This window comes from Drosophila eugracilis, unplaced genomic scaffold (genome assembly GCF_018153835.1).
Source record: "Drosophila eugracilis isolate 14026-0451.02 unplaced genomic scaffold, ASM1815383v1 contig_2088, whole genome shotgun sequence".
Taxonomy (NCBI): Eukaryota; Metazoa; Arthropoda; class Insecta; order Diptera; family Drosophilidae; genus Drosophila; species Drosophila eugracilis.
Window position 1 is genome coordinate 1,017,553 of NW_024572964.1, and position 27,491 is coordinate 1,045,043.

The following is a 27,491-nucleotide window of genomic DNA, read 5'->3' on the forward strand; positions in this document are numbered from 1 at the left end:
TAGCTTACTAATGGATCTTGTCCAGGCCTCAACACGTCGCTGGTGCCCATGTACATCTCGGAGATAGCGCCACTGAATCTGCGCGGTGGCTTAGGTACTGTTAATCAATTGGCTGTGACTGTAGGTTTACTATTATCCCAAGTGCTGGGCATCGAGCAGATCCTGGGCACCAACGAGGGCTGGCCCATCCTCCTGGGCCTGGCCATCTGCCCGGCGATCCTGCAGCTAATTCTGCTCCCCGTCTGCCCGGAGTCGCCCAGATATCTGCTCATCACCAAGCAGTGGGAGGAGGAGGCGCGCAAGGGTGGGTTACATAACTTTCTTAGACATGAAAATATTCATGGAAAATGTATCTTCTAGCCCTGCGTCGACTGCGAGCTTCTGGTTCTGTGGAGGAGGACATCGAGGAGATGCGGGCCGAGGAGCGAGCCCAGCAGTCGGAGAGCCACATATCGACCATGGAGCTGATCTGCTCGCCCACCCTGCGTCCCCCCTTGATCATCGGCATCGTGATGCAGCTCAGCCAGCAGTTCAGCGGCATCAACGCCGTCTTCTACTACTCCACGTCGCTCTTCATGAGCTCGGGATTGACTGAGGAGAGCGCCAAGTTCGCCACGATAGGCATCGGCGCCATAATGGTAGGCCTTCTAAATCAAGTGCCTACTTTGCCAGACACCGCCCCTAATAATAGTTCCAAGCCAAATCAGAACATTAATGTATTAATCACCCGCAGGTTGTCATGACCCTCGTCTCCATTCCGCTGATGGATCGCACGGGTCGCCGGACCCTGCACCTCTATGGCCTGGGCGGAATGTTCATCTTCTCCATTTTCATCACCATTTCGTTCCTGATCAAGGCAAGTACAGGGGTGTCCAGGATGCTCGTGCTCCTGTAAAGTAATGCCTGCGAATGTGAATGCTAGAAAGTGCCTGCCAGTTTGGGTTTGCCTTTGCTAATCCCCCGTCCACTTAGTCCTAGCAATTTGGATTTGCATTTGACTCTGAACTTGCAGAGGCGCTAGAACTTATCCCATTTCCCGTACCCCGTACCCCGAATGCCGTATCCCGTTTGCTCCCGAACGAGTGCGTGTGTTTATAAATATTTGAATATTGATATAAATATTTTATGCATGAAGTTGTGTTTAACCCCTTGGAGCCCTAAAAACAAGAAAAAACACAGAAAAACTCAAAACACAAAACACTCACCAACACAACAACAGATACAGAGCATGACAGTTGTCCCGCGCGTATTTCTATAAATTATTGATGTGAGATATATTTGAATTTATAACGAGTTGGATTTATGACTCTCCCTCAGCCATTAAATGTAGCTTTTTTGAGTTTCCCTTTCCCGCTCTCCACTCTCCACTTTCCTTTTCCCCATTTACCGTGCCTGCGTTGATGTATTGCATTTAAGCCATTGACGTTGTGTGCTTAATTTATAGGCCAGCACTTGGCCGCTTCAGTTATTAATTATGGCCTCTATCTGCGATTTAGAATATGTTTACGCAGACTGTGGCACATGCATGACTCGCTTTGGAATGCCTTTGTTTTAGTAATGAGCTTATGAACTTTATTTATTACGTATTTAGTAGTTTTCATACACTCTTTGCACGTGGCTTGCCTTTAGATGTGTTCCGTTCTTCAGTTGCCTAGGCTAAGTTGTTGCACCTGAGAGCTGGTCCTAGCACTGGGACCAAGTCAGAAACTTGGCATGTCTCTTCGTATAAGTCAAGTTCCTGACTTAAAACTTTCCGACCAGCCCCCTGGTGCAACCGTCCCGCCCCTCAATTAGAGCTATTCTCGACTTGACAGGCTTTCGCCCCACAAAACACTCACTCGAAATCGGTTGACGAATTCGTTCTGTTCTGTTCTGTTTATGATTTGTGATTTATGATTTATGTTTTGTGTGCTTTTTTTACTCGCTAGAAGCAATCCACACAGTTTCAAAGGCAAGCAAAAGTTTCGAAAAACCAAAAATCAACACACAACTCTGCAAAAGTTTTCCGGGCACCAGTTCCACCAGCTCCCCGAAAGATGCGGGGGACCCATAGAGCAGAGCACCGCGCTGAACTCGCTTTAGAGGTCACCACCTCTCACACACGAAGCTCTCTTTCACACACAGAAACACACTCAATGTGACCTCAGCCTTAAGTTAACCTCTTGTTTCCGTTTCCGTTTAAGTTTTTGTTTCTGTTTTTGGTAACCGTGTAAGATATAGCTAACTTTACGTAAAACTAAGCAAGCGTTCCTAAGCATTCTCAGACCCAGAAAGACTCGAGCGGCAGTTCAGCGGTCAACTCTTTGAGAACCAAGAAAACGAGACCAGCCAACTACTACTTTCCAACTACCACTTTCTATATAGTCTAACCAACTCATGCATAAAACAGATCAGGTTTATCGGGGGTTGTACATCATTTAGCCGTATTATTTCGGAGACAGTTCGTTAAACGCGAGTAGAGGAAAAGCCTACATCGAGAATGCGAGTACTATGCATTTTGTATAGGAGTTCTTTGGTTATGTGCAGGAAATGATCGACTGGATGTCCTACCTCTCGGTGGTGGCCACCCTCGGCTTCGTGGTCTTCTTCGCGGTGGGTCCCGGATCGATTCCCTGGATGATCACGGCGGAGCTCTTCTCCCAGGGCCCACGGCCCAGTGCCATGGCCATTGCGGTGCTGGTCAACTGGATGGCCAACTTTGTGGTCGGCATTGGTTTCCCCAGCATGAAGGTGAGTGAAGGATTCCTACCCCTATATCATATAAGCTCTTACCCCTAAAATATCTCCTTAACAGACTGCCCTGGAGAACTACACGTTCTTGCCGTTCAGCGTGTTCCTGGCCATCTTCTGGATATTCACCTACAAGAAGGTGCCCGAGACCAAGAACAAGACCTTCGAGGAGATCCTGGCCCTCTTCCGGCACAACAACGGCAGGTATGTGTCCTTGCACTCGCCCCCTTCCCAGCTCAAATTCTGCACACAAATCATGGCAATATGTCGAACAGTTGTTCAGCTCATAACTTGAACTCGGCCCTGCGCCAACACAAGAACCGCGAACCCCGAACTAGAAAACGATTACCATTACTTGGAAGTTTATTATGCGGTTTGCATAGCCCCTGATCCAGTGAACCGAGGCCCGCGGATCGGTTCAGGGTTCAGGGTTAAGAAGTTTTGATTTGATTTTCCGTTTTGAAATTTTGTTCTCTTCTGTTTGTAATGCACCATGAGTTCGAAAATAACCCTCTGCCTTGAACTACGTTCCATGTATGCCCCAAGGACCTTTCGAGATAGTAGACTGTACGGGTAAGTTGCATGAAGCCACCGCAGACGATCGAGGTCGATCAGACTCCTAAACTCCGTATCTAAATGACCCAATATCGAATATCCAAAATCAAAATCAAAATCATATACCCAATCCGATGCGTTTCGCTCTTCAAACTTCCACCTTAAACGTAGCTCGTATTGCTGTACTTTATTTAGCCACTTTATGTACAATTTGTAATCGACAAAATCAAAACGAAACCTAACCAAATCGAAATTGTGAATTCCTGCGCTCAAAGTTTCTATCAATTTTTCGGCATGTTTGCTTAACTTTGCCTGTACTTTGTTACAAAATCGTTACTTTGTTACTACAACTACAACAACAACTATAACTACAACCCATTAACTACTGGCTGCCGTAAAAGCAAACTAAATAAGACTCATACTAGCCAACTATATAAATACCCAATATTTAATATCAACTTTAATACTCTACTTTCAAACTCTCTCTATGCATAGCCTATACGTTACCTATACTTACTACTATACTTAAGAGTCGCATCTCATTTTTTCTGGCCCAATCAATCACGTCATCTGATAACTCAGAATCGCTGTCATTGCGCCCCCGTTCCCCTCATCGATCATTAACGAAGTAAATTGGTTAGTTTAAACATTAAAGTGGTCCACCCTAAACCCACATAAGTCCCACTCACACAGCCACACCACACGCACACTGATTTTGTTGCCCGATTCTTGAATATCCACATATATAGCGAGGATAATGCCAACGAAAATAGTGCCACCACCGCCGACTTTGAGCTGTCGCAGAGCGAGGTCGAAGCCAAGAGTTCCGCGCACCCCAAGGCACAGTGAAGCTCCTCTAATGGAGATCTCCACCCCAGAGAACCAGTGTGACACCCACCAACCCGTCAAAAGCTTCCAAATAACTTAAAAATATCAAAAACCACCTCCACTCATAGTGATTCCTGGAAGATTCTGGGACGGAGGACGTGGGCGCCATATTCCAACCTAGTACTAGAGCTAGTTTAAATCAATTTAATTTCACGTTTTCTGTTTGATTACCAATAAATGTTATGTTAGTTACCATTTTGATTTGCCTTTTCGTTTTTACTTTTGATTTCTAAGCCGCGCCTAATAACTTCCAAGCAGCCTCAGACACTAACTACAGAGAACTCCACTCCGAAAGTCAAGTGTCAAAGCGAGACCATCCTTTCGTTGTACGTCTGAACTCCAAACCAAGAAACCAAATAAACAAACAGCCAAATCCAAGACAAACTCTCGAAATTGCTCTCATTAGTTGCAAAGAAATTAAATTTACCAAATACGTTTACACTTAAAACATAATCGTAGAGTGTGCGAATTTCAGGAGTATGCTAAACTGCACAAATAGCTTGGAGCCACAAAGTATGAATTCTGGCATCGAGCATGCCGCCTTGATGGTATCTGAGGAGAAGACCCAACATGACTCACGTAAGAATCCAAAACACGCCAACGTTCCACCTAGAACACCCTTATTCGAATCCGAATACGAATCCGAATCGGAGTTCGAATCCTCCACATCCTCATCCTCACATCCTCCTGATTCCTGACTTCCTGTTATCCCGAAACCACAGCCACACCTCGATTGCGTTTCAGTTTCACTTCCAGTTTCTAGTTTCCGTTTGAGTTTTTAATTTCCTCGTTATTTGTTGTGCAAATTGCTCGAGCCACACACACACCCAATATTTGCATATCCATATACACAGATTGTGACACAACACACAAATATCCTTTAGGTAAACATAAGCATAAAAGAATCCTAATTTCGAGTGTTAACTGTTAACTGTTTTAACTCCGCAAAGGCACACCATCAAACCGAATGTATCTATGTAAATTGGCTTATAAACAACCCTTGTTCAACGTGTTGCATAATTTGTTTTTTGTTTGACACAGTGCCTAAATTATACTGACTAAAGTCTGTAGGGAACTTCAAACACTTTTTTGGATGTAACATAATAACACAAAATTACGCTTGTCATTACAAATTACAGAGGTGCCACTGAAATCTCTAGCGGTTATTTCGTTGCATACTTTTAGGCATTTTAAGTTTATAGCTTCAGTGGCACCCTAAATCGTTTTAATTTCTTAAGGTAAGAACAGAGAAAGTTTCTTATAGTTTTCCAACGAGCAATTGGGCACAAGTTGACTTTATTTATTTTAACAGAAAATATAATGCATTATCCCTACCCATTGAAAACCTCTTACCAAGCCTCCATCATCTCCACTCATTGATATAAATATTTGTGTGACCATAAATTTCTGACTGTTATTGTTTGCCTAGAACTTCTGAAGTATTATTTGGAATGCCACTATCTTGTGACTCTGTCCTAATCATCTATCTAGCTGCTTGTTATTGTAGAAATTCGATCTGTACTGTTCTCTTCTAATCTGTAAACTAACCTAAGACCCGATGCGATGCCCGCGTCTGTCTGAATAAATTAACTATCTTGCATTGTTTATTTCCATTCGGATTTATGAATTGTGTTTTTTTGTATCAAACAATTTTTAACATTGGAAACCTATCAATCAATCGATCTAAATCAACCATCAACTGGACCCAACACACAACCAACACTCAACTATTGTATGTAACCAACTCGGCAACAACAACTACAACCAATATTGGCGACTATCTGATCTTGCATGAAACGAAAATCAAAAATCAAAAACGAAAAAACGAAAATCGAAAATCGAACATCGAACAACCGAGAAATCCTTTTTGCCGTACTTTGTAATAATAAAAGTGTTTGGTACGACCTCGTTTTCCCTGACGGTTGAAGGCATGGGTCCCTATCCGCTGAGCGATAGCACCAACCTCCTGGGTCCCGGATCGAGCAACTACGGTCCGGGCGGAGTCCTCGGCTTGGCCGGATCCGGATCCGGATCGGGCCAGTGCTACACGAACTACGGCACCAACATGCAAACGCCGCAGGTGACGAGAAAGTGCCACTACGACGAGGTTGACGACTACAGTTTCCGCCGGCACTCGGCGCACGGAAGGATGTCATGTAGGTTGACCCAGCACCGCTAACTAATAAGCCACCACAACCCAGCTAGTCAGCTAGTCAGCTAGTCAGCCACTGAGCCACTGAGCCACCACGCTGCCACTGACCCACTCAGCCAATCACGAAAGCATTTACATGAAAATGCCCGAACCAAATGCACCCAGTCGAGTCTATAGATATAGTCCTATATATATATGTATATGTATATGCAACTTGGCCAAGGCTCAAGCTGACGCTAAAACGAACCACTGACAGTTCGGATCTGATGAACCGTAGCTTATATTGATTTCCTTTCGTTCCTTTATAGTACGCAAGTGAAGGGGAAACTACTGATCTTGGGACCAACAATCAAAAGAATCAAAAAGAAGCGAACCGATTGGCTAAGTAAAGAAAAGTCGCACCTCTCTCTGAATACAAACACCACACACCCAGATACACCCAAGTCACCCACTCGCTCAAAGATCAGAAAGAAAAGTGCCAATAATGCGACTAAAAACTTAAGCATAGGAAAACAATTTCAAATCAAATGAAACACAAATTAAAATCGAATCATTCAGTCCACGTGATCATTTTTTCTTTTAAGAGTCAACCAATAAAATCATAATTATTTCATGCTCTAGAAATATTTCAAAGTAGAAATTAGCTTAAAAAACCTAATTGGCTTTAATTTAATAATAAACAGCAGCGGTACTAATTTTAGTTTTTATTTAAACTCTTAAAGGGTGAAGTCCAAAAGCCATAAATCTACAGCTATTGTTATTGCCGCATCTGTCGAACAAAAAACTGCTAAATTTTAATCATTTTAGTTAATTAATTAACCAATCAATCAGACCATCAATCAAGCAGCCCTTCGCCTTCATCAACTTCATCGTCATTTTGTTGGTTTTTGTTTTATGGACTCTGCATGACTGTTTGCAAGCGATTGCAAGCGTTTTTATCGCCTTTCCCGATTGCATGCGTATTATTGGCATGGACTTTTTGCATGCACTGTTTAATTAGCAGCAGTAGTGAATGAATCGCAGCTAAAAACGCCCGAAAAAAGCCCGACAATAAATTAAACTCTAACGATGACGAGAAACCAACAATTTGGCCCGCCGTATTAATTGCTTTTTTCGTATTCTCGACTTTGGTTTGTTTGTTTTTTCGCCAATCGCCAATCGCCAACGCCATTTGCCACATTTCGCTGGGCAGCTGCATCCGAGCGATTTTTAGAAGGCGGCCGAAGTACACACCAGGGCCGGAGCGCTGCCTCTGCGCCCCATCACCCTCGTCAGCCTCCACCTGTCTGCCCGAGCAGCGGGCCTTGACTGAGGAGCGCCTCGCCTCCTGACTCTGCCAGTGTTCGTTCCACGAGTCGCGCTGAGGAGCCCCACCAGCCGCATCAGCCGCAGGGTCACCAGCACCACCAGCAGGTGCACCACCAGTCCCGCTATACCACACACGAATACGTACACTGTAGCTATGAGAAGGAAGTCGTATGTGATCAGGCCAACCCCTCGCTAACACAGCCACCACCAACACCCGTACAGCAGCCGCCACCAGTACAGCAGCCACCGCCATTGCACCACTGCCAGCAGCGCAAGCACAGCCATAGTCCGCACCACAGTCGCCACACCTCGCCGCACTCGCACCACCATCACTCGCACCACAGTCGCCACCACAGTCGGAGGAGGCGGCAGGGCAGCGGAAGTCTGCCCGGTGCCCACCAGGCCTCCTCCTCCTCAGCGAACCACTCGGTGGTGCGTCCATCGATCTGCACCAGTCGTCGCCACCGCTCCGTTACCGATATATCCACAACGAATGCCTGCCAGGACCCGTCCTGCTCCGATCGGGAGGTTCAGGAGATTTTGGTGCGCCGTACCTGCTGCAACACTGCCACCAACAGTTCCTCTCGCACCGAGCTGGCCCAATGTTTTGCCGAAGACCTCTATGGTTCCTCTCGACGACCGAGTAGCTGTTGCACGAGCTCTGATTATTGCTACCAGACGGATTCGACGAGTCTCTATGGCTCTCGGTCCTCGTTGAGTCGGAATAACTCCATAAAGTCAGCCTCTGCTGCGGTGCGCAAGCACCACAGGAGCCAGAGGAGCTTGCTGCCGGAACATCGTCAGCCTAGTTACACTTCCATTTCCTTGAGGGGCCTGAATGCCAGTCGTCCTAACAGTCAGCTGGGTTCTCTGACCTCGATCTTTGACCGGGCCAAGAACATGGCCACCGAGCAGGGATCCACGCTGGAACGTCAGAGTTCAAAGGGAGCTCTGGGCAGCACCGAGCTGCCCGAGTACGCCTGTTCCCCGTCGCCCATTCGCTGGAGTTTCCTGGCCGATGGCAGATCACCCTCTGAGATGGAAGGAGCCGTGGGAGGTCTTGAGAGAGATCAGGAAGAGGATAAGCTAGACGTCTGGCAGGTGCCCGAACCGGAACCCGAAAAGAAGCCCTGCAGGAAGATCACCAGCAGTACCTCCGTTTACGACGAGGGTCCCAGCACTTCGGCGGCAGCAGCAAGGAAGCGAAGAGGAAGTAAAGGAAGTCGCGGGAGTAAAGGCAGTGGCAACTATCATTGTGAGTTCGAGGACGAGGCAACCACGACCGTGATGTTCCACCAGGACGCCGGCGAGGCCTACAACAATTGCTGCAGCAACAACTACAACTACATACAATGCAACAGCTACTTGGATCAGGACCTGCAGATCACCAGCGAGGACATCCACCAGTATCTGTCCAAGGGCGATGCCACGGCCAGCGACATCCTTAACAACTCCAAGAACTATCCCTTTCAGCCTTCCAATGCTCTAGAGTTTCAGTACAAGAACAACTTCCAGCAGGGCCAGAATGCGACCAACAACAACACGAACACCACGAACACAGCTTCCAGCGATGCTGCTGAGTGTTTCCAGAACTACAGGGCCATCTCTAAGGAGACGAATCTGAACCAGAGTTCCACGGAACAGCTCTCGCCCACGGATATCAACTTGTCAACGAGTTCTAACAATATCAACATAGTGTTCAGCAGCAGTCTGGAGAGGAATGCCAACGAGGTGAAGTTCATAAACAACAGGAGTGGTGCCGCTAACAACTCCGAGGTGGGATGCGAAGGCCACCATGCCGGCTATCTGCCCTACACCTATCCCAGCTATGACTACACGAACATGTCGGGTAACTCCCATTTCGAGAAACCCTTGGGTATCGACGAGTTACCCAAGGAGTTCGCTGGAGTCGGGGGACTGGAGGGAGGTGGTGGCGCCTCCACGACCAGTGAGCACTCCTCGTCGCTGCCGTCGCCGCAACCACTGACGCACCACCAGCAGCTGCACCACTTCGAGTCCTTCGACGCCGCCTCCGAACACAATTTGCTAGCGCAACCCATGTCCCCGGGATCACCGCTTTCGGGGTCCGTTAATCCCGCTGGGGATGACTTTGTCCAGATGCATCACTACCATCACGCTAACTCACCGCACTCACAATCGCACCACAGCCACGCCCACACCCATGCCCACGTGCACCACCTGCTGAACCACCCGAACTCCTCGCACCACGCCTACGACCTCACCGATGAGCAATTCCGGTTGGGATCGGCCCTCAAGCGAGTGCGCAAGCGAGCACGCAAATACACCGACTTCCTGCGCAAAAAGTGAGCGATCGCAGTTACGGAACTCACTGCATCCTGAATCCTGCATCCCGCAGATTCACCCTACTTTGGTCGCAAATACCTGGTGGTCTCGAAGCGACGGTCGCAGAGCCTGGACGAAGACTAACCATGTGGCGACTGGACAAGCAATATCTAAGGCAGAGGTGTTGGACAGCCGATCGAGAGCCATAGATACATTTAATTACAATTTTTACACTGCCAAAAAATTAAGAAAATTAATGTTAATTTTGTGCTAAGCCAAAACTCTGTTTAAAGCGAGAATCAGAACGACACACTGAGAAAAACTCAGAGCACCAAGGGAGATGAGTGGATTTTGAGGGGTGGAAATAATCAGGTACTAAAGATTTCATCCCTATAGTTCTTGAGGCGTCATTCGGTACCTGAACTTACTTTAAGCCCCTCGAAAGACGCTCCCCCTAATGCACAAATCACACACACACACGAATCACATCAGCTGCAAAAGACAAGAGGAAGATGAACAACGACTATTTTAAATAATGAAAAGAATACTTAAGCTAACAGTGCGTATACATAATAAATACAAGCTATAGAGCGGAGAGCATTTGTATATTCAAGTTAAACATTAAGCGAAGGTTTTGAATTTGCATATTTAAATTGACTAAACCCATATACATAGTTAAGAGCCAAGGCAAATGGAAATAATAATGCACACCTACTCAAGCCTAGATGATAGACAACCAATCTAACATACCAGTTAAAGCTAGCTATAAGGAAGCGACGGATCAGATCGGAGCAGCGCCACAAGATTTAGAGTTTCAGCAACCGCAACCGCAACTGCAACTGCAACTGCAACTGCAACTAAGTAATAATATTAACCATTTATTAACGAACAAAGCAGCAAGAGAACAGCAACTGTAGTTTGGCACACTAAGGGCAACAACCAGTTTAATGTTAAAAGAGATGTTAAGATTACGCAGAAGGGCGGAAGTGAGAGTTTTGTTAGCATTTATTTGATATGCGCGTTTTTCAGGGACTGCTTGCGATTTTTGTAATAAAGCAATAAGCCGTTTTGCTCAAGGATTAAATACGTTTCCGTTCGATTCAAGCCCACAGTTTTTCAATTTTCCACAAGTCCCCCAATCGGTTCGATTCACGTGTGTATTATCCCCGAACAACTGTCTTCCAATTATACTTTCTAGTCAAATCTCTCTGCAGAATCAGTTGCTTTCGAAAACTCAATCAACTCAAACTAACTGTAAACTAAGCACTCCAACTTAATTTAATGGCCGTTGAATCAGACGTACCTTGCGTGAGAACAAAAACAAACCGAGAAATTGTAAATAACTGCTGTTGATTAATTAATAACCTAATTTACGACTAACTACTAACGAACTTAATTTGTAGTCATTAGCCGAGGCGAATCATTATGAATTAGTGACAGAAAATAATAAATATAAATGCACTGCCAAAAACAAAGGTTTTAAATAAATGAACAACAAAAACAAAAACAACAACAACAACAAGATCCAATTGGACTCAAAGAAAACAAAAAGAAAACTCAAGACGACGTTCGCAAAACCAAATCGAAATGAAAACTGCTGTAAATATAAGAATGAATACATATAGAGAAATCATAGACATTTTTTAAAGGCACATTAATTAACGAGGAGCATGCAATTTGCAGATTTTTTACATTATTTTAATGAAATAAGCAAAAAAAAACAATAATGAGTTCAACGGAATTACGAAACTAAAAAAAAACAAAAAAAACAAACAAAAAGTTAAAACGCCACGCGGCCGTGCGATTTTGTAACAAAATCAAAAGACAGAATGTTAACATTGCGTAAAGTTAAATCAAGTATAAAAAACATAAAACAAGCACCACAAAACGTCGGACAGAAGAATACAGAACCGGGAACGGAAACGGAAACGGAAACAGAAACGAACTGCCCCTAAGTTGAGTGCACTATTCGAACTGTAAATAACAGATCAGACAGTCCCAACAAGAGAAAACGGACCGAGTTAAAGACATAGATCCAGTAATAGGAAATCGACTATGGGAATTAACTAAGACCGAGGCAAACCCTTTTAAAGTTCACGTAGCGAAGACACAAACTTACCAGTTAACCCAAAGACCCTCGAATCGATGAGATTTCGGGCCAGGATAATCACACACACAAAACCAAAGCCAGCTGCAAGAATTAGTGAGATGCCGTTCGAGATATATAGCTGAATTAACACAATTAACAATGGCATTATACCCTAGCGGTTTTTTTACCTGTTTGTACTTTAGTTTGTGGTTCGGACTCGGACATGTTCTAGCATTGGTCATAGCCACATATAGTTGTGTACATAACTAGTTAAATTGTGCATACAGAGCGGTTATCTTAAGTATATAAATACACGCAAAGGTGAATAGTAGAGAGACCCCCGAGAACACACTCAAGAACCGATACAGACTTGACACACAGACTCCGACTCCTATGCACTGCGGAGGGGATCGGAGGAGAGGATGATGCGGAATAATAATTATATTATTAATATACAACAATAAACTTGAACCTAGGTATATGATTCTGAATTTAAATAATTTTTAGTAAAGCAGAACAAAGAAACCAAAACAAAAACCAAAACCAAAACGGAAACTCTAAACACTTGAATGAAATTAAAAGACAACTTATTAAAAATACAAATAAAAATTGATGAATTAAGTAAAGTAAATTGCTCAATTTAGCAGAGAGTATAAATAAAGAATTATACGTTAAGTAATAATTTCAAAATACAAAAATGTCTTTTGATTGGGAGGAAGAGAATATCTTGGGATCAGCACATTTGTCTGTCTGGATATTCATTTGGCTCTATTAGATCAGATCGGTAGAATATTTCGAAATCCGATATCATAGAAGAAGGATGAATCGGAAGCACTGGTTGCGATAGTTATCGATAGACAGGTTGAAAGTGCGCAAGTCAAGGATGTGCCAAGTTGAAGTGACAGTCCTGGGCTTCAAGTGTATATACCCGTACCTTCGATGGGGTGTGTAAACGAATTGAAATGGAATTGAAAATGGAAGTCTTTGGATTTTAAAATGTTGACCGCCCTGCGACGGAAAATTCGGTTTGGAATGCAGCGCACGGTTTTAATAGCGGTCCTGCTGGCGGTGGGCATCTTCAGCTACGCCTTTCTCAACCTCAAGTTCTGCTTTAAGTTGATGTCCCATAGGAGCCTCAATCTTATGGTAAAATGACCACAACTGGTTTTCCAGATGAAATACTACATAACATCCTTAACTAAACAGTGCCAAAAGTTTGAAAAACATGAGTACAGCGGCTCTCTGTGTGAAGAACTTTGTGGTTCCCAATCTTCCTTCGACAACTTCCAGTGCCCACTGAATGACATGAAAACTATTCTCTTCACGGCCGAAAAGAACGGTGATATGTATGCGGTGAAGGTAGGTCGGGTTTTCCGGCATTGGTTGTCAAGACTACAATTTTCTTCCATCAGTTGGCCCGGCACAATGATGACGAACTGAGCTGGACGAACAGCAAAGGCGAGTCCATCTATCCCAAGATCGAGGAGTTCCATGAGATCGTAAAGCTGCATATCATACTGGCCTATAATGTCACCCTTGATGATAATATGGTAAGAAAAAGGGCGTTAACTGTGAAAATTCTAGGATCTTAACACACTTTCTATACTTCAGATCCGCGCTTTGGTTAACCAGGAAATAGCCGATGATAACTCTCAGCAGATGGTTAGCTTTTGGAGACTGTTCAAGGACAACAACTACATGATGGGCAAGCTGTTCGACGAGGAGTCCATATTCCCAGCAGTTCTGGGTTCCTGTGGTCCTTACTATGCCACTGAGGGATTGCAGATCGTGCAGTCAAACCCCAGCATTATGCAGTATCTGTGGGTGCTTAGCTTTCCTTGCATGGAACTCATATTTAATGGTTTTCCCTTCACCATTTCAGAGCATCCAATCGCGTGCAGCGCCTAAAGCACGCTCTCAACATAATGGAATACATTTTCCGACTGGACGAAATGAAGCCGGAACCCCTGAAAATGTGCAAGATGCAGGTAAACCGCTTCGGAACAGCCTCCGAACGAAGGCTGAAGTACCAGAGCGCCGAGCATGTCTATGTGGAGAGCCAACTGGACAAGCGGCTGTCCAGGGGCGTCAAGTGCCATACCAACCAGGACTGCCACTTCCACTCCTGCAGAGGTCTTTGCGATGAGGAGAAGCAATCCTGCACGCACATCCAGCAGAACAACAACTTCCAGATATTCTGTGAGCACATCCTCCTAGGCGGGGGAACCTTCCAGCCCGGCCTGCTCAGCGGAGTGCGTCTCTCGAAGACGCTGCAAAAGCTGGTCAAGATGTGCGTGCAGCCACCCAAAGAACATCAAGTGCTAGGACGCCAATGGGCGCCCAACATGCAGCTCGCTCTGAGGCTGTACAACGAGCTGAAACAACTTCACCAGGCTGCAGCTGCATCCGCAGGATCCGATACCCCCGATGAGGGGCAGGCACGTCGGGGAATCTGAGAAGTTTTTGAATCTGAAAAGTCCGGGAATCGGCAGAAAGTAGATCAATTGGCGCACAGCTTGCTCAAAACTGATAGCATTTTTATAACTAGTCTTAATTATTTAAACCGAAATAAAACGAAGAAAATGCTTTTTATTAACTACACAAGAAATTCAGTATACTTTCTTAAGATGAAATATAAAATATACTTTAAATATTTGTTTTATTGTTAATTTTAATCAAAAATCATTCACAAGCTCATAGTTTTCTTCTTCATTATTTGACATTCACACGTATTCGCTCAAATGCAGTGTTGGAAACTATTTCAAGTTGAGCGCCAAGTTTGAAATGTCATGAAATTTTCAAAAAACGTAGTATTTATTAACTACGATTATTGCGATAAGTAACTAACCTTGAAAATAAACGAATTGGTTTTAGTTGAGTATGTTAAGTTTATTCAGCTACTTTTGCTTTATTATTATTCACTTTGAAAATTTTAAATTCAGATTACATGCTTTGTTGGTTGGTTACATACAATTTGCATATTGGTTTCTGGATATATTTATATTATATTTGCAGCCTGCGCCCGGGCCAACTGTTGATCTCGAGTGGCGGTTTGCGAGCGTTTTCCGAGGGAAAAGCTGGTGCTTACTTGGCTAAAACACAGATTAACACATTTACTTGATGCTGTTCGCATTGCACTGGCGTACATGATGTCGCTCTTGTAAGTAGTATATTTATATTTAGTCAGAGTAATTAGATAAACTAAAACACACACTTGAATTACCACAATTATCTAGAATTTCGACTGGGGGGTCTTAAGTACAACAATTAGTTAATCGGTAAGGTAAGTGCCATTAATATATAATCGAAAAGAATTCAGTATGTTACATGTTACGATCGATCGGCTGTGAGTTGAGTAGCTCTACGAGTTAAGTGCAAAAATGTAGAAAATGTTGTGGCCATTTGAGTTCCTCTCACTGTGCGTTTGCTTGTCATCCGATCTAGGATCTTATGATCCTACGATCCGATCCGATCCGATCCGTCATCGCGACTTTAACATTTAATTACGAATTATGCCGGAGGTTCGTTTCACAATTTTTGTAAAAAAATACATTTCATGTTCGCTTCCTACATTTAGCTATGCTAAATCATTATTGTTATTCTTCGCATTGATATATTCAAATTTCATTCATATTCATTATCCAGACTGTAGCCGGGTGTCCGTGTGTGTAAGAGTGTGTGTGGGTGCTTTTCAGAGACAAAATCGATTCGAACGTATCGTGTGAACAACCGCTTAGTAACTTCGTCTCATGTTTTATACATTATTTATTCGTTTAATCAAATCCTGGTCCTGGTTGAGTACGTGTACCGGAGTGGCTCTGACTTAACCTCGTATGCTACACTGTACAATATCCTTACTGCCTCCTGTTTCTTACCAACTAACATAAACGCACAGACACCAAAAAGAGAAATACGCTTCGAAAAATTGGATTGGGTATACAGTTAGGTTTCGCTTAAGTGCTATCTTTAAGGTATTAGGGTTCCGTTTCTGATGACTTACTTAGTCTACGAGTATGTGAAGTGTCCTTGTTTGTGAAAATAATAACTGAAAACTGGGCAAAGAGTATGAAATGATGCGGAAAACCGAAATAAAATTACAACTGAGCAGACATTTTTTGTTTATTTTGGGCATAATGTTAAATTAGAATAATTAAAAACTTATTGTTTCTGGTTTTGATTACGTTTAAAGCTTACATATTTTATTTGTAAAACATAAAGTACAAATACGCTTTGCATTGCATTCATAAACTAACGTTAAGCTTAAATTATTTCACGAAGTTGCAGCACTCGAACGAGTGCCAGTACACGAGTCTCTGCTTTAGCTATCCAAAGCAAATCAAGTTACGATAAGTTTAAACTATGATTAACCGAACTAAGGCTATAGAATAGGTATACTCTTACTCTGCGTTTGATGCGAATAAAAATACGAAACGAAAATGTGAATTGCTTTTGATTCTGAGTAGGTCTTGGCTGCCGATCGCTAAGAAATCCGATTTGAGGAAGTTCAACTGAGAGCAACGGAGTCTAATTAAGTTAAAAATGCACACAATGTCAAAGGTAATCTTGAGCATATAATACTTTGCGTTTCATACACACAAATCCGGAAACGAAAACAGAATCTGACAGAACATAAAGGCGGCTTAAACTATCAACTAAAGGTGGTCTGAACGGAAACGCAGGCGATGACAAATAAATAAATTACAATTACAAGTTACATACAAATTAGGACTGAGTATGCGAGTGTATCTGGGTGCTGGGTGTGAGCAAGACGATCCGTAAGCAGACGCACAGACGCACAGACGGGAAAACAAGTGCGAGGCTGATGCTCACTTGGGTGGCGGACAACCCTTTGCCCAAAACACATTACAATATCATTTTCTCATACTTTCGTTTGTTGTTCTTGCTTGCTGTCAAGCTTTCAAACTTTCAAGCTTTCCTGCTTTCCTGCTTTGTCATTTGGAATTCTACCTCAGAGGGCGTTCACTTATTTTTGGTTTGCAGGGGATTGGAGAGCATAAAGATGAGGTCGTTCTGCTGCTGCAGGATCTTGTTCAGCATGTCTCGCCATCCCGCGTAGCTCTCCTGCGATGACGCCTGGCAGATGATCGTCATCTCCGCAATCTTAGGGTCAGTCGACCTGATCTGAAAGCGGCAGTCGCCCAGTTCCTTCATTTGCATGTGATTGAGCTGGGCGATGAAAAGTAGTTGTTATTAACCAATCAAAAAATATAGTTCTAAAGTTATCAAATACCTGTATGTGCGATCGGTATTTAAATACGGGACTGGAGAACTGGTTCTTGGCCTTCTCAATGTCGGCAAAGATGATGATCTGCTGGAAGAGGAACACCTGAAGCTCGCGCTGCTTCTGTGCCGCATCCACCAGGCAGTTCATGGAACCCTGCATCAGAAGGCTGCCTTGGGCGGTGATCTCTCCATCAAAGTCCTGCAGGCTGCGCAGCACCACCGTCATATCGTTGACTGTCTTGACCACCACCCTCATCTGCTGGTAGGCCTCTTGCAGCATGGGAATCTCGTCGTAGAGGCCGGCTCCCTCTGTGGCCTTGATGATCTCCTTGATCAGTAGCTCGTATTTTGTGATTCGCTGCACTGGCTTGATGATAAGGTTGCTCAACTGGGGATTCGAAAGGAAGGGAGTCGTTAGTTAGCATCAGAAATTATAATTGTATGCATTCCTAATTAGTTGATTAGCTGATAAGGCAATGCCGACTTACATCCAGGCGTTGTTTCAGCTTCTGGCGTATGCAATCAAAATACTGATAATGGGCGCTGACTATGTACTCCGACAGCGGCATATTACTGCAAAAGGTGTAATACAGAGCAAACTTAGTGGATGAGCGCTTGATGAGCGGGCCCAGATCCGCTGGCGAATTCTGGCAGGTACGCAGAGACTTTACAAAGAAGCTGGAAAAGATTTACGTAATATTAAATAAGTTTTTCACTGTAGTAGGTTCGTTCTCTCTACTCACTCCCTGTGCCACTCGTAGATGTCTTTGATATTGTTGAATACCAACTTTATTTTGCCGCCCTTCAAATTCTCGGGCAGGGGTATATCACTGTTCGTGTTGTTGATCTCTGCCATGTAGCTGAAAATTTTATATCATTTAGGATTTGACTTTCCCTCAACAAATTCTGCTCCACATACCCATTTACGATCACACTCAGATCCTTCACATAGGTCTCCTCCGTGGACATCAGCTCCGCCAATGCGCATTGCCGCTTCTTGAGAGCAGCAGCCTTGTCTGAGATCACAGTGTGTTCCTACAAAGGATATACAATTATAATCTCGCCAATCTCTAACTCTCAAATCCGAACTCACCTCATCATTTTTGTCGTGGGAGCGTCCGTGGCCATTGGTGCTGGCATTTTCCGCTCCACCGCCTCCATCCGCGCGACTGTTGGACTCGTGTTGCTCCTGCAGATTGGAAAATCAGGAAAATGGGTTAGTCTTGCGCTCGCAGCCATCGACCGAAGCACTTACCGTTGTCGTCTTGACAATTTCTTCTATTTCCGATAGTGGATTGCCGTCCATTTTGCCAGTGCTGGCCTGCAAAAGCGGGAGAAGAGAAGAAGGGGAAACTCAGTGATGGTCAGGCCAAATGCATAATGGAAAAGTTTGAGCGGCGATTATTGCATTATCCCCTTGTGCAGCAGGCGGCTAATTGAAAAAGTTTTCCTCACCGTCCGTGCTCTTGATTCAATAACTTTTTAAGGCTAACAATCTCCCTATTGAAATTGAATAAACTTTGACTAAACTATGTGTATTGAATTAGTCCGACAGCCAACATTGCTCATACGCAGCGTGGCCGCAAATAGAGTTGAGTAGAGGAAAAACCTCTATCATTTTGTGGTAATTTTCAAAATAAACACATTCTACGGGGTTGCATGTTCAGCTCGAATTGAATCACTAGCTTATTTTTATTTTCCCACTCGCACACTCTCGCACTCGCATTCGCACTCGCACACAGGGCCCCGAATTAATTTCAGTTGCATAAATAAGAAACTTAACTAAACACACAACCACACACACACACACACACCCTACTTTACTGTTGGTTCTACTAAAATTATAACCAGAACTCGCTCTTGGCTCAGTCAGTAGATAACATTGTGTAACTATTGTTTTTCTTGTGATCAACTTTCCATTCTGAGCACTTTTGCGATAAGATTAAGATGGGTCAGCTGCTTGGGCTTGGCCATAATAATAATAATAATAATGGGGTTCTGTCATCGAAAACGAATCACAAATTACAACGGCGAATGCAGCTTACAAATAAGCGGAAGAAACAGCTCATGGCACGTGTTGCTTAAAATTCCCAGCGCGCAGTGTTGATTTGCTTTGTATTTTGTTGTTTTTCGGCTACCGTTTATGGGGAACTGTCTTTCGAAACTTTGGCCTTTATAAGGACTTTGCGACGGCGACGCATTTTATCAATGCGAAAGGCCGAGAATCTCGAAGACGACTGAACGCCGAGCGGTGAACGGAGCGACTGACTGACTGGCCTAATAGTTTCGCCTGTTGCCCAGCATGTTTTACATATGTAGGCATAGCACAGGCACCCAACCACCCACTCACCCACTCACCCACCCACTTACGCATACACACAGTGCTTCCCCCTTGCGACATCAAAAAGAAACTCTCAATCAACGCTCCGCCAAGAAATTCGTCGCACTCACTTGAGGAAAAGCGTTGAAATAATTGTATGGCATATAGTATCGAATGAGCGAAAGCTAAACAGAGAGATATAGAGATATAGATAGGCGGGGACGGGGCATCGGGGGAACTCTCTTTGTATTCCCGATGTGTGTATGTGTGTTTGTGTGTGTGTTTTGTGTGGCTCTGCTTGGCACTGTTGTTGTTATGAATTCTTAAATACATAAATTAATTCGCATTTCGCGGCAAAATGGTCTAGAGGGTGCCACTGATCGACAAGGAAATACCTTCGGCTATAAAGTCTTGAGAGATATTTCAATTATAGATTCGATATTTTCCGAAATATATAGCCAAATGCTAAGAATTCTTGATTAGTTTAGATTTCGTGATGAGTAAAGCAACAAATTGATCATTTTACTATTCATTTTTTAAAGTGAATAATATTTCTTGCTTACAATTTAGGGAATTCCCAAACCTCCATTCATCACCCTCAGCAAAGGAAGTCTGATATCAGCGGACATTGGGCCTTACATTAGAATTTCATCAGCAGTAAACTAAAGAACAATAAAAGCTGAAACCAAAGGAACAACCCACGCAATGACGTACCCTCATCTAAGTGGTGTGACATTTAATTAGCCTGTTTGAAAAAGGGGAGGTAGTCGACTTGCAGCGGCTGATGTCACATATATCCACAGATATATATTCTATATACATGTACAGAGAACTCGCAAAGGGCGCGAAGTTCGACAAGGAGAACTATTAAAAATTAATGACAATGCAAATAGGCGAACTAAACAAAGGTGGCACAGGAATAAGGCCGAGACCCGAATGCCAAGTAGGCCAAAAAGTTAGCACAAGCGATATACGAAAACCTAACTGGGTTAAGAAGTTCGCACCCAGCCGAAACCAAAAAAAAAAGAAAAAAGAATTTGTAAACAGGAAAGAATACAATTAAATGTTGACGCATCAAGGCAAAGCAACTTGTACAAGCCAGCCGAAATTTTGCATAGCTGCACAGAACAAAAATCCTAAGTTAGTCTCTCTCTCTCTCTTGGTACTTAATTAAGAATTTTTATATCCTAGAAGTCTTCTTTGCACAGATTGTATTCTGATAAGTTGCAGTTTTCTCGATATGAAAGCAGTATGTATAAATTTAAGGTACGAAAAGTTTCCTCTGTGTACCGAATTCAGCTAATAAGCCATCATCATCATCAGCGAAATAGAGAACGCGCAGCAGAACAGACCAGACGACATTCAATTTATTGACGGACAAAGTGGCTATAGCAAAGGCGACGTTCTGGCGACGGACACATCGGATGGAACGGATGAAAAGAGCTCGGAATGGATGCGAGACAACCAACTCGGGGAGCTCTCCAAACAGAAACAGCAACAGGGAATCGAATCATTAATCAAATTGAAGGAGAGCCAAAAGCAAACTTTAAAGTCCCCAAAGTGCACGGTGTAATAAAAAACACTAAAAATGTGCAGCTCTTGAAATATTACAAAGATGTCAGTGTGTCGGGGTTTTTCAGAACTCTCGAATGACAGACAGTTCCTAATTAATCGTTTTTTGGAAGTTTATTGTAAAAACCAGCGAATGTTTTAAAAAAATTAAGTATATATTTCGATAAACTTACAAAAACATTGTGTGGTGCATTCTTGACAACAAATAGAGATAGGAGGAAAATGAAAATGAAAAAGGCTTCTGTCATAGTTTATCTTTTCTGTGGGACCACCAACAAGGTTAATTAAAATGGAAAAAGGATAAAGCGTAGAGGAAAACAAACTAGCTGGATTAGATATAATCAGTGCAGAAACTCAACCGTGAGCTTTGAAAAGGAGAAAATCCTTACAATAAGGTATAAAGTCATTATCAATATAAAAGGTATAAACTAAGGATGAGTGAGTAAGAGTTCTTAACCTTTTCTATTCAATTATCTCCGCTGCTATTAGGTATACCCCCTATGATAAACAAACTCTACTTTACAGAAGCACATACTTCAGCATTCAGTTTAGTACCACGCAAGCTTATACAGTGCATCGGATTCCGCATAATTTAAGGCCACATTCGCAGCCATGAATCAGCCAGCCAGACTCATTGACTATATCCTTTGCCTGTAATTTGCTTTCAAAAGTACCAACCAAGTGGAAGTCCCGCCCCACGCACATTCGACCGACAAAGTCTGTGGGCTAATTTGACTGCCGAAATTTATGCGTCGTATCTGCGAGTTCGAGTATCTTTGCCTTCTTGTATCTCTGTATCTACGGTGCGGCGGTCTATTCACTCTCCCGCTTCGACTGTAAACAAAATAAAGTGGCGCATTTATGGCAGAGGTGGCTGGCCCAGAGAAACGAGAGACCGGAGAGCAGAGGAGGATTCCCAGTCCACCGGAGAACAATGCGTGCGCCTCCTAGTCTCTAATTGAGCAAAAACTGTGCTCGGATTGCCGATGACGTCGATGGAGGAGAAGCGAACGGGCCGAAATCACAATAAACCGCTTTGATTTGTGTGGGAAACACATATTAGAGGAGCTGCGTGCTAAGCAAACAAACTCAGAGTGAGCGATTGGGTGGCTGATTGGGCGAGAGCCACAGGGAATATCATTCACGTTAGGGTGGCTGGATTGTATTACCTTAAAAAACGGTATTAACTTTTCAGAATTACACTTTTTCCATCATAACATAAACGTGCACTTGCAATTTGTATCTTAATCGTCCTTGCTTTCAGTTCTACATCTACTAAAAATCACACCCAGATTGCTTGACCAATGCTAATGATATTTCGCATAGTAGTTAGTCTTGCGAAATGACCACCACTCACTCAAGTCCTGTGGGAAATCTTCAGAAATCCGTGCTGTGCCCAGATACTCACCATATTGCCCGAGTTCTCCTTGGCGTCCTTGGTAAATGCGGGCGGTCCGTTGGCAATCAGGTGCGGCTCCTGGATGGGTTTCATGGGCGGCGGCAGCTCCAAGCCGACCTCCTCGTCCGGCTCATAGTCCCCGGCTCCTCCTGGATGCTGAGTGGAGGTGGGGAATTGCGAGGATGGCACCACGGTGGCGGGACTGCCACCTGGCTGCTGATTTTGCTGCTCGGCCAGCTCCTCGGCGTGCTTCTGGGGTGTCTAGATATAAAATAGCATGGAAAAACGTCAAATGATATAAATAAACGCTCGTTAAATGAAGCACTCACTTTCAGGTTTTTCTCCGAGGGCTTCTTCACCAGCGGTTTGCTGTTGGGCGCCTTGTCCGTTCCCTTGCGATTCATCAGCGGCAGCCAGTTGCGCCTGGAAAGTACAAGATACAAGACATATCGACAGTTAAATGACAGTTCGAACACTTGAGGAACTTTCGTGGGATATGGCCTACAGGAACTTGCGAATCGTCGTTGTGGTGTGCACAAATTCCTCCATCTCATGGCGTGCCAAATAAAATGTGGAAATAAATAAAACAAAGAAATGCTCGATGGCTGTCCAGCTGAGAGGCTAACATCAGACTGTCGCCAGCATCGGCTGCTAACTTGGCCAAAAGCCGCCCGCTGTTCGCTTGTCGCCGCTCGCACAGTGGGCACAATTCATTTTCCCATTACCATTTGCCTTTTTAAAGGGCTCTGGCTCTCCCCTCCCCAAATTGGTTTTATGATTCCACAATTTAAGAGTCAAATTCCCGTTTATATCCCCTTTCATTTTCGCTTTTTATGCTTCAAGTTTTTACCGCATTTGCCCCGTAAAATAAAAAATATTTCCTTCAACGCTCCTTTGATTAATTCGCAGCCAGAGCAAAGTTTATGGGTCAAGTTTCGACTTTTCTGGGAGCCGAGTCATTAATCAGCCACAGTGAACACTGCCAAGGGAGGACACCTCGGCAGCAGATGGCTTGGGTTTCAGCAGCTCATTTGGGTGAGCGGTGAAAACTCTGCGGTCAGTGCAAATGCACTACAGACAGCAGCAAAACCGCAAACTAAGCTCTGTTTAAATATGCCATTTATAAAATATTAATTAAGCTTAATTAACGGGCAAACTAGTCGCCTTAAACGCTTCCAAAATCGATATCAATTAAACAAAATACAAAAGAGTGGAACCAAGTGGACGGGCAGGTGGCATCCAGGCATTCAGGCACCTAGGCAGCCAGCAAGCCAGAACCCAATGGCATGTAACATAATTCGAAGTAAAAATAAACATTGACACAGACGACAAGGACAAGGAACGGGGACGCGCTGCTTTTCGACTGGTCAAATTGAACGAGATACCGGTTCGTTTCCAGGAATTGTATTTAATTTATTATGAGCTTGTTGGCCGCATTCAAAATTCATTTGGCTGATGTAATGTTTTAGGCAAATAGCCAAAGTGTCTCCCTTTGCCAGCGACGTACTCATGTTTGTTTGGGTGTGTATTAATGGGGTCGCCGCAAAGTATGCAACAATTTTGCAGTTTCCGTCTCCTGCTGCTCGATAACAAATTGTACACCGAAAGATATCTGCTAAGTACTACTAATAAATATTAGTAATGGATCTTAAATGGGATATAATATGATTCTATTGAATCTAGGAGTAGGTCACCCAAGGATGTGTAAGAAAATGCGCTGTCGCTTTTCTTAGGAAATTAAGTGTTTTCAAATTTCACAATTTTAAGACTTGATTGAGTTAAGTGGGTGATTGTTTGTTTATTATACTACTCCCTTGATCCAAATAGTGAGTAATATTAATGAATAATATTTCGATAAGAGAAGTAAAATTAGTAATCAATTCAACATTTTATGAATACATTTCTTGGGATGTTCTTAATTTAAAATGCTTCTCCCTGATGGTCAATGGTAAATGAAAAACTTTTGAAAATTCAAGAATTCAAGATTATATACTCAATTCTTTCCCAGACTGTAAACTACTTTTCCAGTGCCTTTCAGTATGGGGAAATACAAATACCACTTAGTTCATTGGACTCGGTAGCACGAGCTGCTGAGCAGGATCCTTTTACCCCCGTAAGCCTTATAGTCCCACGATTCTTTGCATATATCCTGGACAAACACACGCGCATATTGACACAGTGCTTGAGACAAAGAGTCCGTGGCAAAGTGACAGCAGCAGCAGGGAGAAAGGAAAGGGAGTCGGAGGTTCGGGGCTATATAGTGGTTGACTCGGACAATAATCTATATTCATGTTGGGCAGAAATAAGGCGATGGAGAAGGAGCTGCCATCGCCTAATGCTCACTCGAGTGAGCCAACAGCAAACAAAGTGCCCAATTAGAGTGCAAATATTGAAAGTGTTGTTGTGTAATTTCCAGAGAGCGAAGCAACAATGGAAGAAAGAAATAGGAAACATAAAATAGTTCCCAGGAGAACCTTGCCGTTGTTTTCCCCACAACCAGAGCCCAGCCCGATAAGATTGTTCCAAATGGAAAAAAGGCTATTTAAAGTAACGTTTCGATCGAATGCGTAATTATAAGAAAGCGCGAGAATTGCCAGTAATAATGCCGCATAGAGCGGGTGCGATATATCAAAACAAATCAAAAATCAATCGGTGCTCTCTCCCTTCTATTGTTGCTGGCCCACGAGGCGTATGATTAATACGCATGGTCTGCTATCGTTTAAGTTTTTTCCTTTGACACTTATCTCTGTCGTATTCACAGCCCATGACGAAGTCCACTGCTGACTAAGAAGGACAAAGACAGTATCAAATTGTGCCAGTCCTCACTCTAATAGAACTTTCCCTTTAAAGCCAGACATAAATAAACTTAATCGGCTGCAGTGCCTCTGCTCAACAGGTATCGTTCAAGTCTGTATTGGCTAATTGCGCAATTATCGTAAAAGTTGGTGGGAAAAACAAAACCGGTTGCCGCTCAGTAGAATATTTATGGGTATTCCCTATTCGTTTCGGTGATTATCGTGTTAGCCGGGGAATAAATATGCCCCGAAACAGAGCAACTCGCTTGTCCCTCATTTAAATATTTCCCAAGCATTTTGGGCAAACAATATTTTCGGGGGAGCCCACGAGCTGCGAAACACTCATTGGCTCACCCAAAAACTAAGTGAGGCTGCTGGACAAACAACAAACAACGTGTCTGTCTTACGGCAGACGAACGTGCCGGATCAGTAACTGCAGCTGCATAATGAACAACGGCCATCCGGATTGCCCAGACGGACTCCTATTACACGTTGCTGTCGATAAATCAAACCCAGCCCGCAATCTTCGTCTCATGGAGCTTACTCATAGCAGAGAAAACAGAACTCGAGGAAATGAAGTCAAATCAAGAGGGAAAGGGATGCAGACCTTTGAATACTCTTCCCTGGTTTTTTATCCAAAATATTTTGAAGAAGATATAAGACATGAACTCAAGTTCAACTGAAAGTGTTTTACCCTCTCCCGAAAGTGTAATAAAAACAAAAGCGGAATTAAGGCTGATTTAAGTTGGGCAATTGAGAAGCTGATGAGCCGCACAGAAAACATGAGCCACATGATGCCCAAGGAGCTCGTTACTGCAATTGAGACGAGGGCGACTAATTGAAAGTGGGGCTAGCTTAGAGCAGACTCATGGATTCGGGTTTCAAGTGACCAATTTTACGGTTCTTTGTTTTATTAACATTTTAATGGCGTAGGAAAAGTTCTGGACCGACCTCTAAATTCTGCATTTCTAATTTCTAATTTCAAACACAGCCCTAGCATTGAACTAAAGTTTACCGTTTTTGGAATCTCTTCAGGAAGGAATACCGTCTCTCGGTGGTTTTGTTGTTTATCTCGGCGGGATTTTCACAGCAAACACAGGTGAAGCCGGAAGGCTTTCCGCCCAGAGATTGCTGGTGATGCAAGACGGCGGAAGACCCGCTGCCGCTCTTGTCGCCACTCCTCAGCGATAGGGACTTCATCAGCTTGGGCACCGACTTGGATCGGGATTGAGTGGGCGCCGAACTGCGTTTTGTTTGGAGCAAACTGTTCTGGCACTGTGAGTTAGGACTCGAAGTCACATTGTTGTTATCGCAGTAACCGGCGGTTCCGGGTACTACGGCAGCTTTCTCGCAATGGAAACCGTTTTCGGCCATCTTATCTAACCGGCTCCAGTGGCCGCAGTCACTATTGTTATTGTTGCACATGCCCAGATAAGCGATCCGCCGAGGTGAGCACTTCAAACACTGTGGCGCTAATTGTTTAACCCGCTAGATACCGGCACAGCGAATCGAGAGACCTTTACGGCTCTGCGTCTAATCATAAACTGAGCCAAAACTCGACGGCGAGCGACCAAGAAAAGGTTCTCCCAACGGGGCTTTCGATTTCTGGAGAAAACGGCAACGCAATGCGAGCACCCATGAAAACCAACTCAAACTTGGAAAGTGAACAATGGGTGAGAATCCAAGGGAGAGGGTACACTTAAAGAATTAGATGCACTTATTACCACCTATCGTAAGTTGCCCAGAGCGGACTTTGTGCTATTATTTTTCAGTTTGGGATATACCTATATAGTGACTTACAAAGTATTATCGTCAATCCAACTAAACATGATTTTTCCAAGTGTAGCCTCGCCTTCAAAGAACAAAAACGAATGGCAGAACAATAACAATGAGCAAAAACTGGGAGCAGCTGAGCGGTTCCTGAGTTTCTTGTTACTTTCGAGCTTTTTTCGCTCGCAGCTGTAATTCTCACAACTGTTGTTGATATCGGTGCTGTTGTATTCGGGTTTATATCTTTATGACTTGCGCCTTAGCTCTGCGACACGCGATTAATTACACCAGCGGAAAAATGTTAATATCCCTCTTGGGTTTACCCGCAGTTTAGGTTTTGAGTACTGCTAGTTCTGCGTATATTT

At 43.7% G+C, this 27,491-nt stretch overlaps 3 protein-coding genes across 6 annotated transcripts in view; 2 read left to right on the plus strand and 1 right to left on the minus strand.

The window, feature by feature from the left end:
- LOC108104676 (glucose transporter type 1) overlaps nucleotides 1-12,718 on the plus strand; it is a 72,251-nt gene extending 59,533 nt beyond the window's left edge. The window contains 7 exon segments of the mRNA XM_017210867.2: nucleotides 26-304; nucleotides 361-638; nucleotides 734-856; nucleotides 2,527-2,730; nucleotides 2,795-2,934; nucleotides 4,649-4,752; nucleotides 7,518-12,718. Coding sequence (XP_017066356.1) covers nucleotides 26-304; nucleotides 361-638; nucleotides 734-856; nucleotides 2,527-2,730; nucleotides 2,795-2,934; nucleotides 4,649-4,752; nucleotides 7,518-9,961 — 3,572 coding nt within the window. The 3' untranslated portion in view covers nucleotides 9,962-12,718.
- A 200-nt stretch (nucleotides 12,719-12,918) lies between these two features.
- LOC108104677 (divergent protein kinase domain 1C) lies at nucleotides 12,919-14,630 on the plus strand. Its single transcript, XM_017210868.2, has 5 exons — nucleotides 12,919-13,172; nucleotides 13,233-13,385; nucleotides 13,439-13,576; nucleotides 13,638-13,846; nucleotides 13,909-14,630. The coding sequence occupies exons 1-5, from the start codon at nucleotides 13,023-13,025 to the stop codon at nucleotides 14,480-14,482; spliced, it is 1,224 nt and encodes a 407-aa protein (XP_017066357.1). The 5' UTR covers nucleotides 12,919-13,022; the 3' UTR covers nucleotides 14,483-14,630.
- A 1,497-nt stretch (nucleotides 14,631-16,127) lies between these two features.
- The window catches only part of LOC108104683 (kalirin), a 41,160-nt gene continuing 29,796 nt past the window's right edge, over nucleotides 16,128-27,491 (minus strand). For 2 of the 4 annotated variants that reach the window (XM_017210884.1, XM_017210885.2), the window contains 9 exons: nucleotides 22,891-22,984; nucleotides 22,571-22,822; nucleotides 18,526-18,591; nucleotides 18,364-18,459; nucleotides 18,190-18,305; nucleotides 18,014-18,130; nucleotides 17,759-17,948; nucleotides 17,278-17,658; nucleotides 16,128-17,213 (listed from right to left, as the gene is read on the minus strand). In XM_017210884.1, the coding sequence (XP_017066373.1) occupies nucleotides 17,007-17,213; nucleotides 17,278-17,658; nucleotides 17,759-17,948; nucleotides 18,014-18,130; nucleotides 18,190-18,305; nucleotides 18,364-18,459; nucleotides 18,526-18,591; nucleotides 22,571-22,822; nucleotides 22,891-22,984 (1,519 nt within the window). In that variant the 3' untranslated portion in view covers nucleotides 16,128-17,006. Of the gene's footprint in view, nucleotides 17,214-17,277; nucleotides 17,659-17,758; nucleotides 17,949-18,013; nucleotides 18,131-18,189; nucleotides 18,306-18,363; nucleotides 18,460-18,525; nucleotides 18,592-19,315; nucleotides 19,533-22,570; nucleotides 22,823-22,890; nucleotides 22,985-26,371; nucleotides 26,898-27,491 lie in introns of those variants that run through there. The other 2 variants (XM_017210887.1, XM_017210888.1) reach the window with 2 other exon arrangements.

Bases quoted from the DNA above. Each gene is read 5' to 3' on its own strand.
- LOC108104677 (XM_017210868.2), top strand. From the start codon at position 13,023: ATGTTGACCGCCCTGCGACGGAAAATTCGGTTTGGAATGCAGCGCACG. The intron at 13,173-13,232 runs GTAAAATGACCA...TTAACTAAACAG, and splicing joins ATAGGAGCCTCAATCTTATG to TGCCAAAAGTTTGAAAAACA. The intron at 13,847-13,908 runs GTGGGTGCTTAG...TCACCATTTCAG, and splicing joins CCCAGCATTATGCAGTATCT to AGCATCCAATCGCGTGCAGC.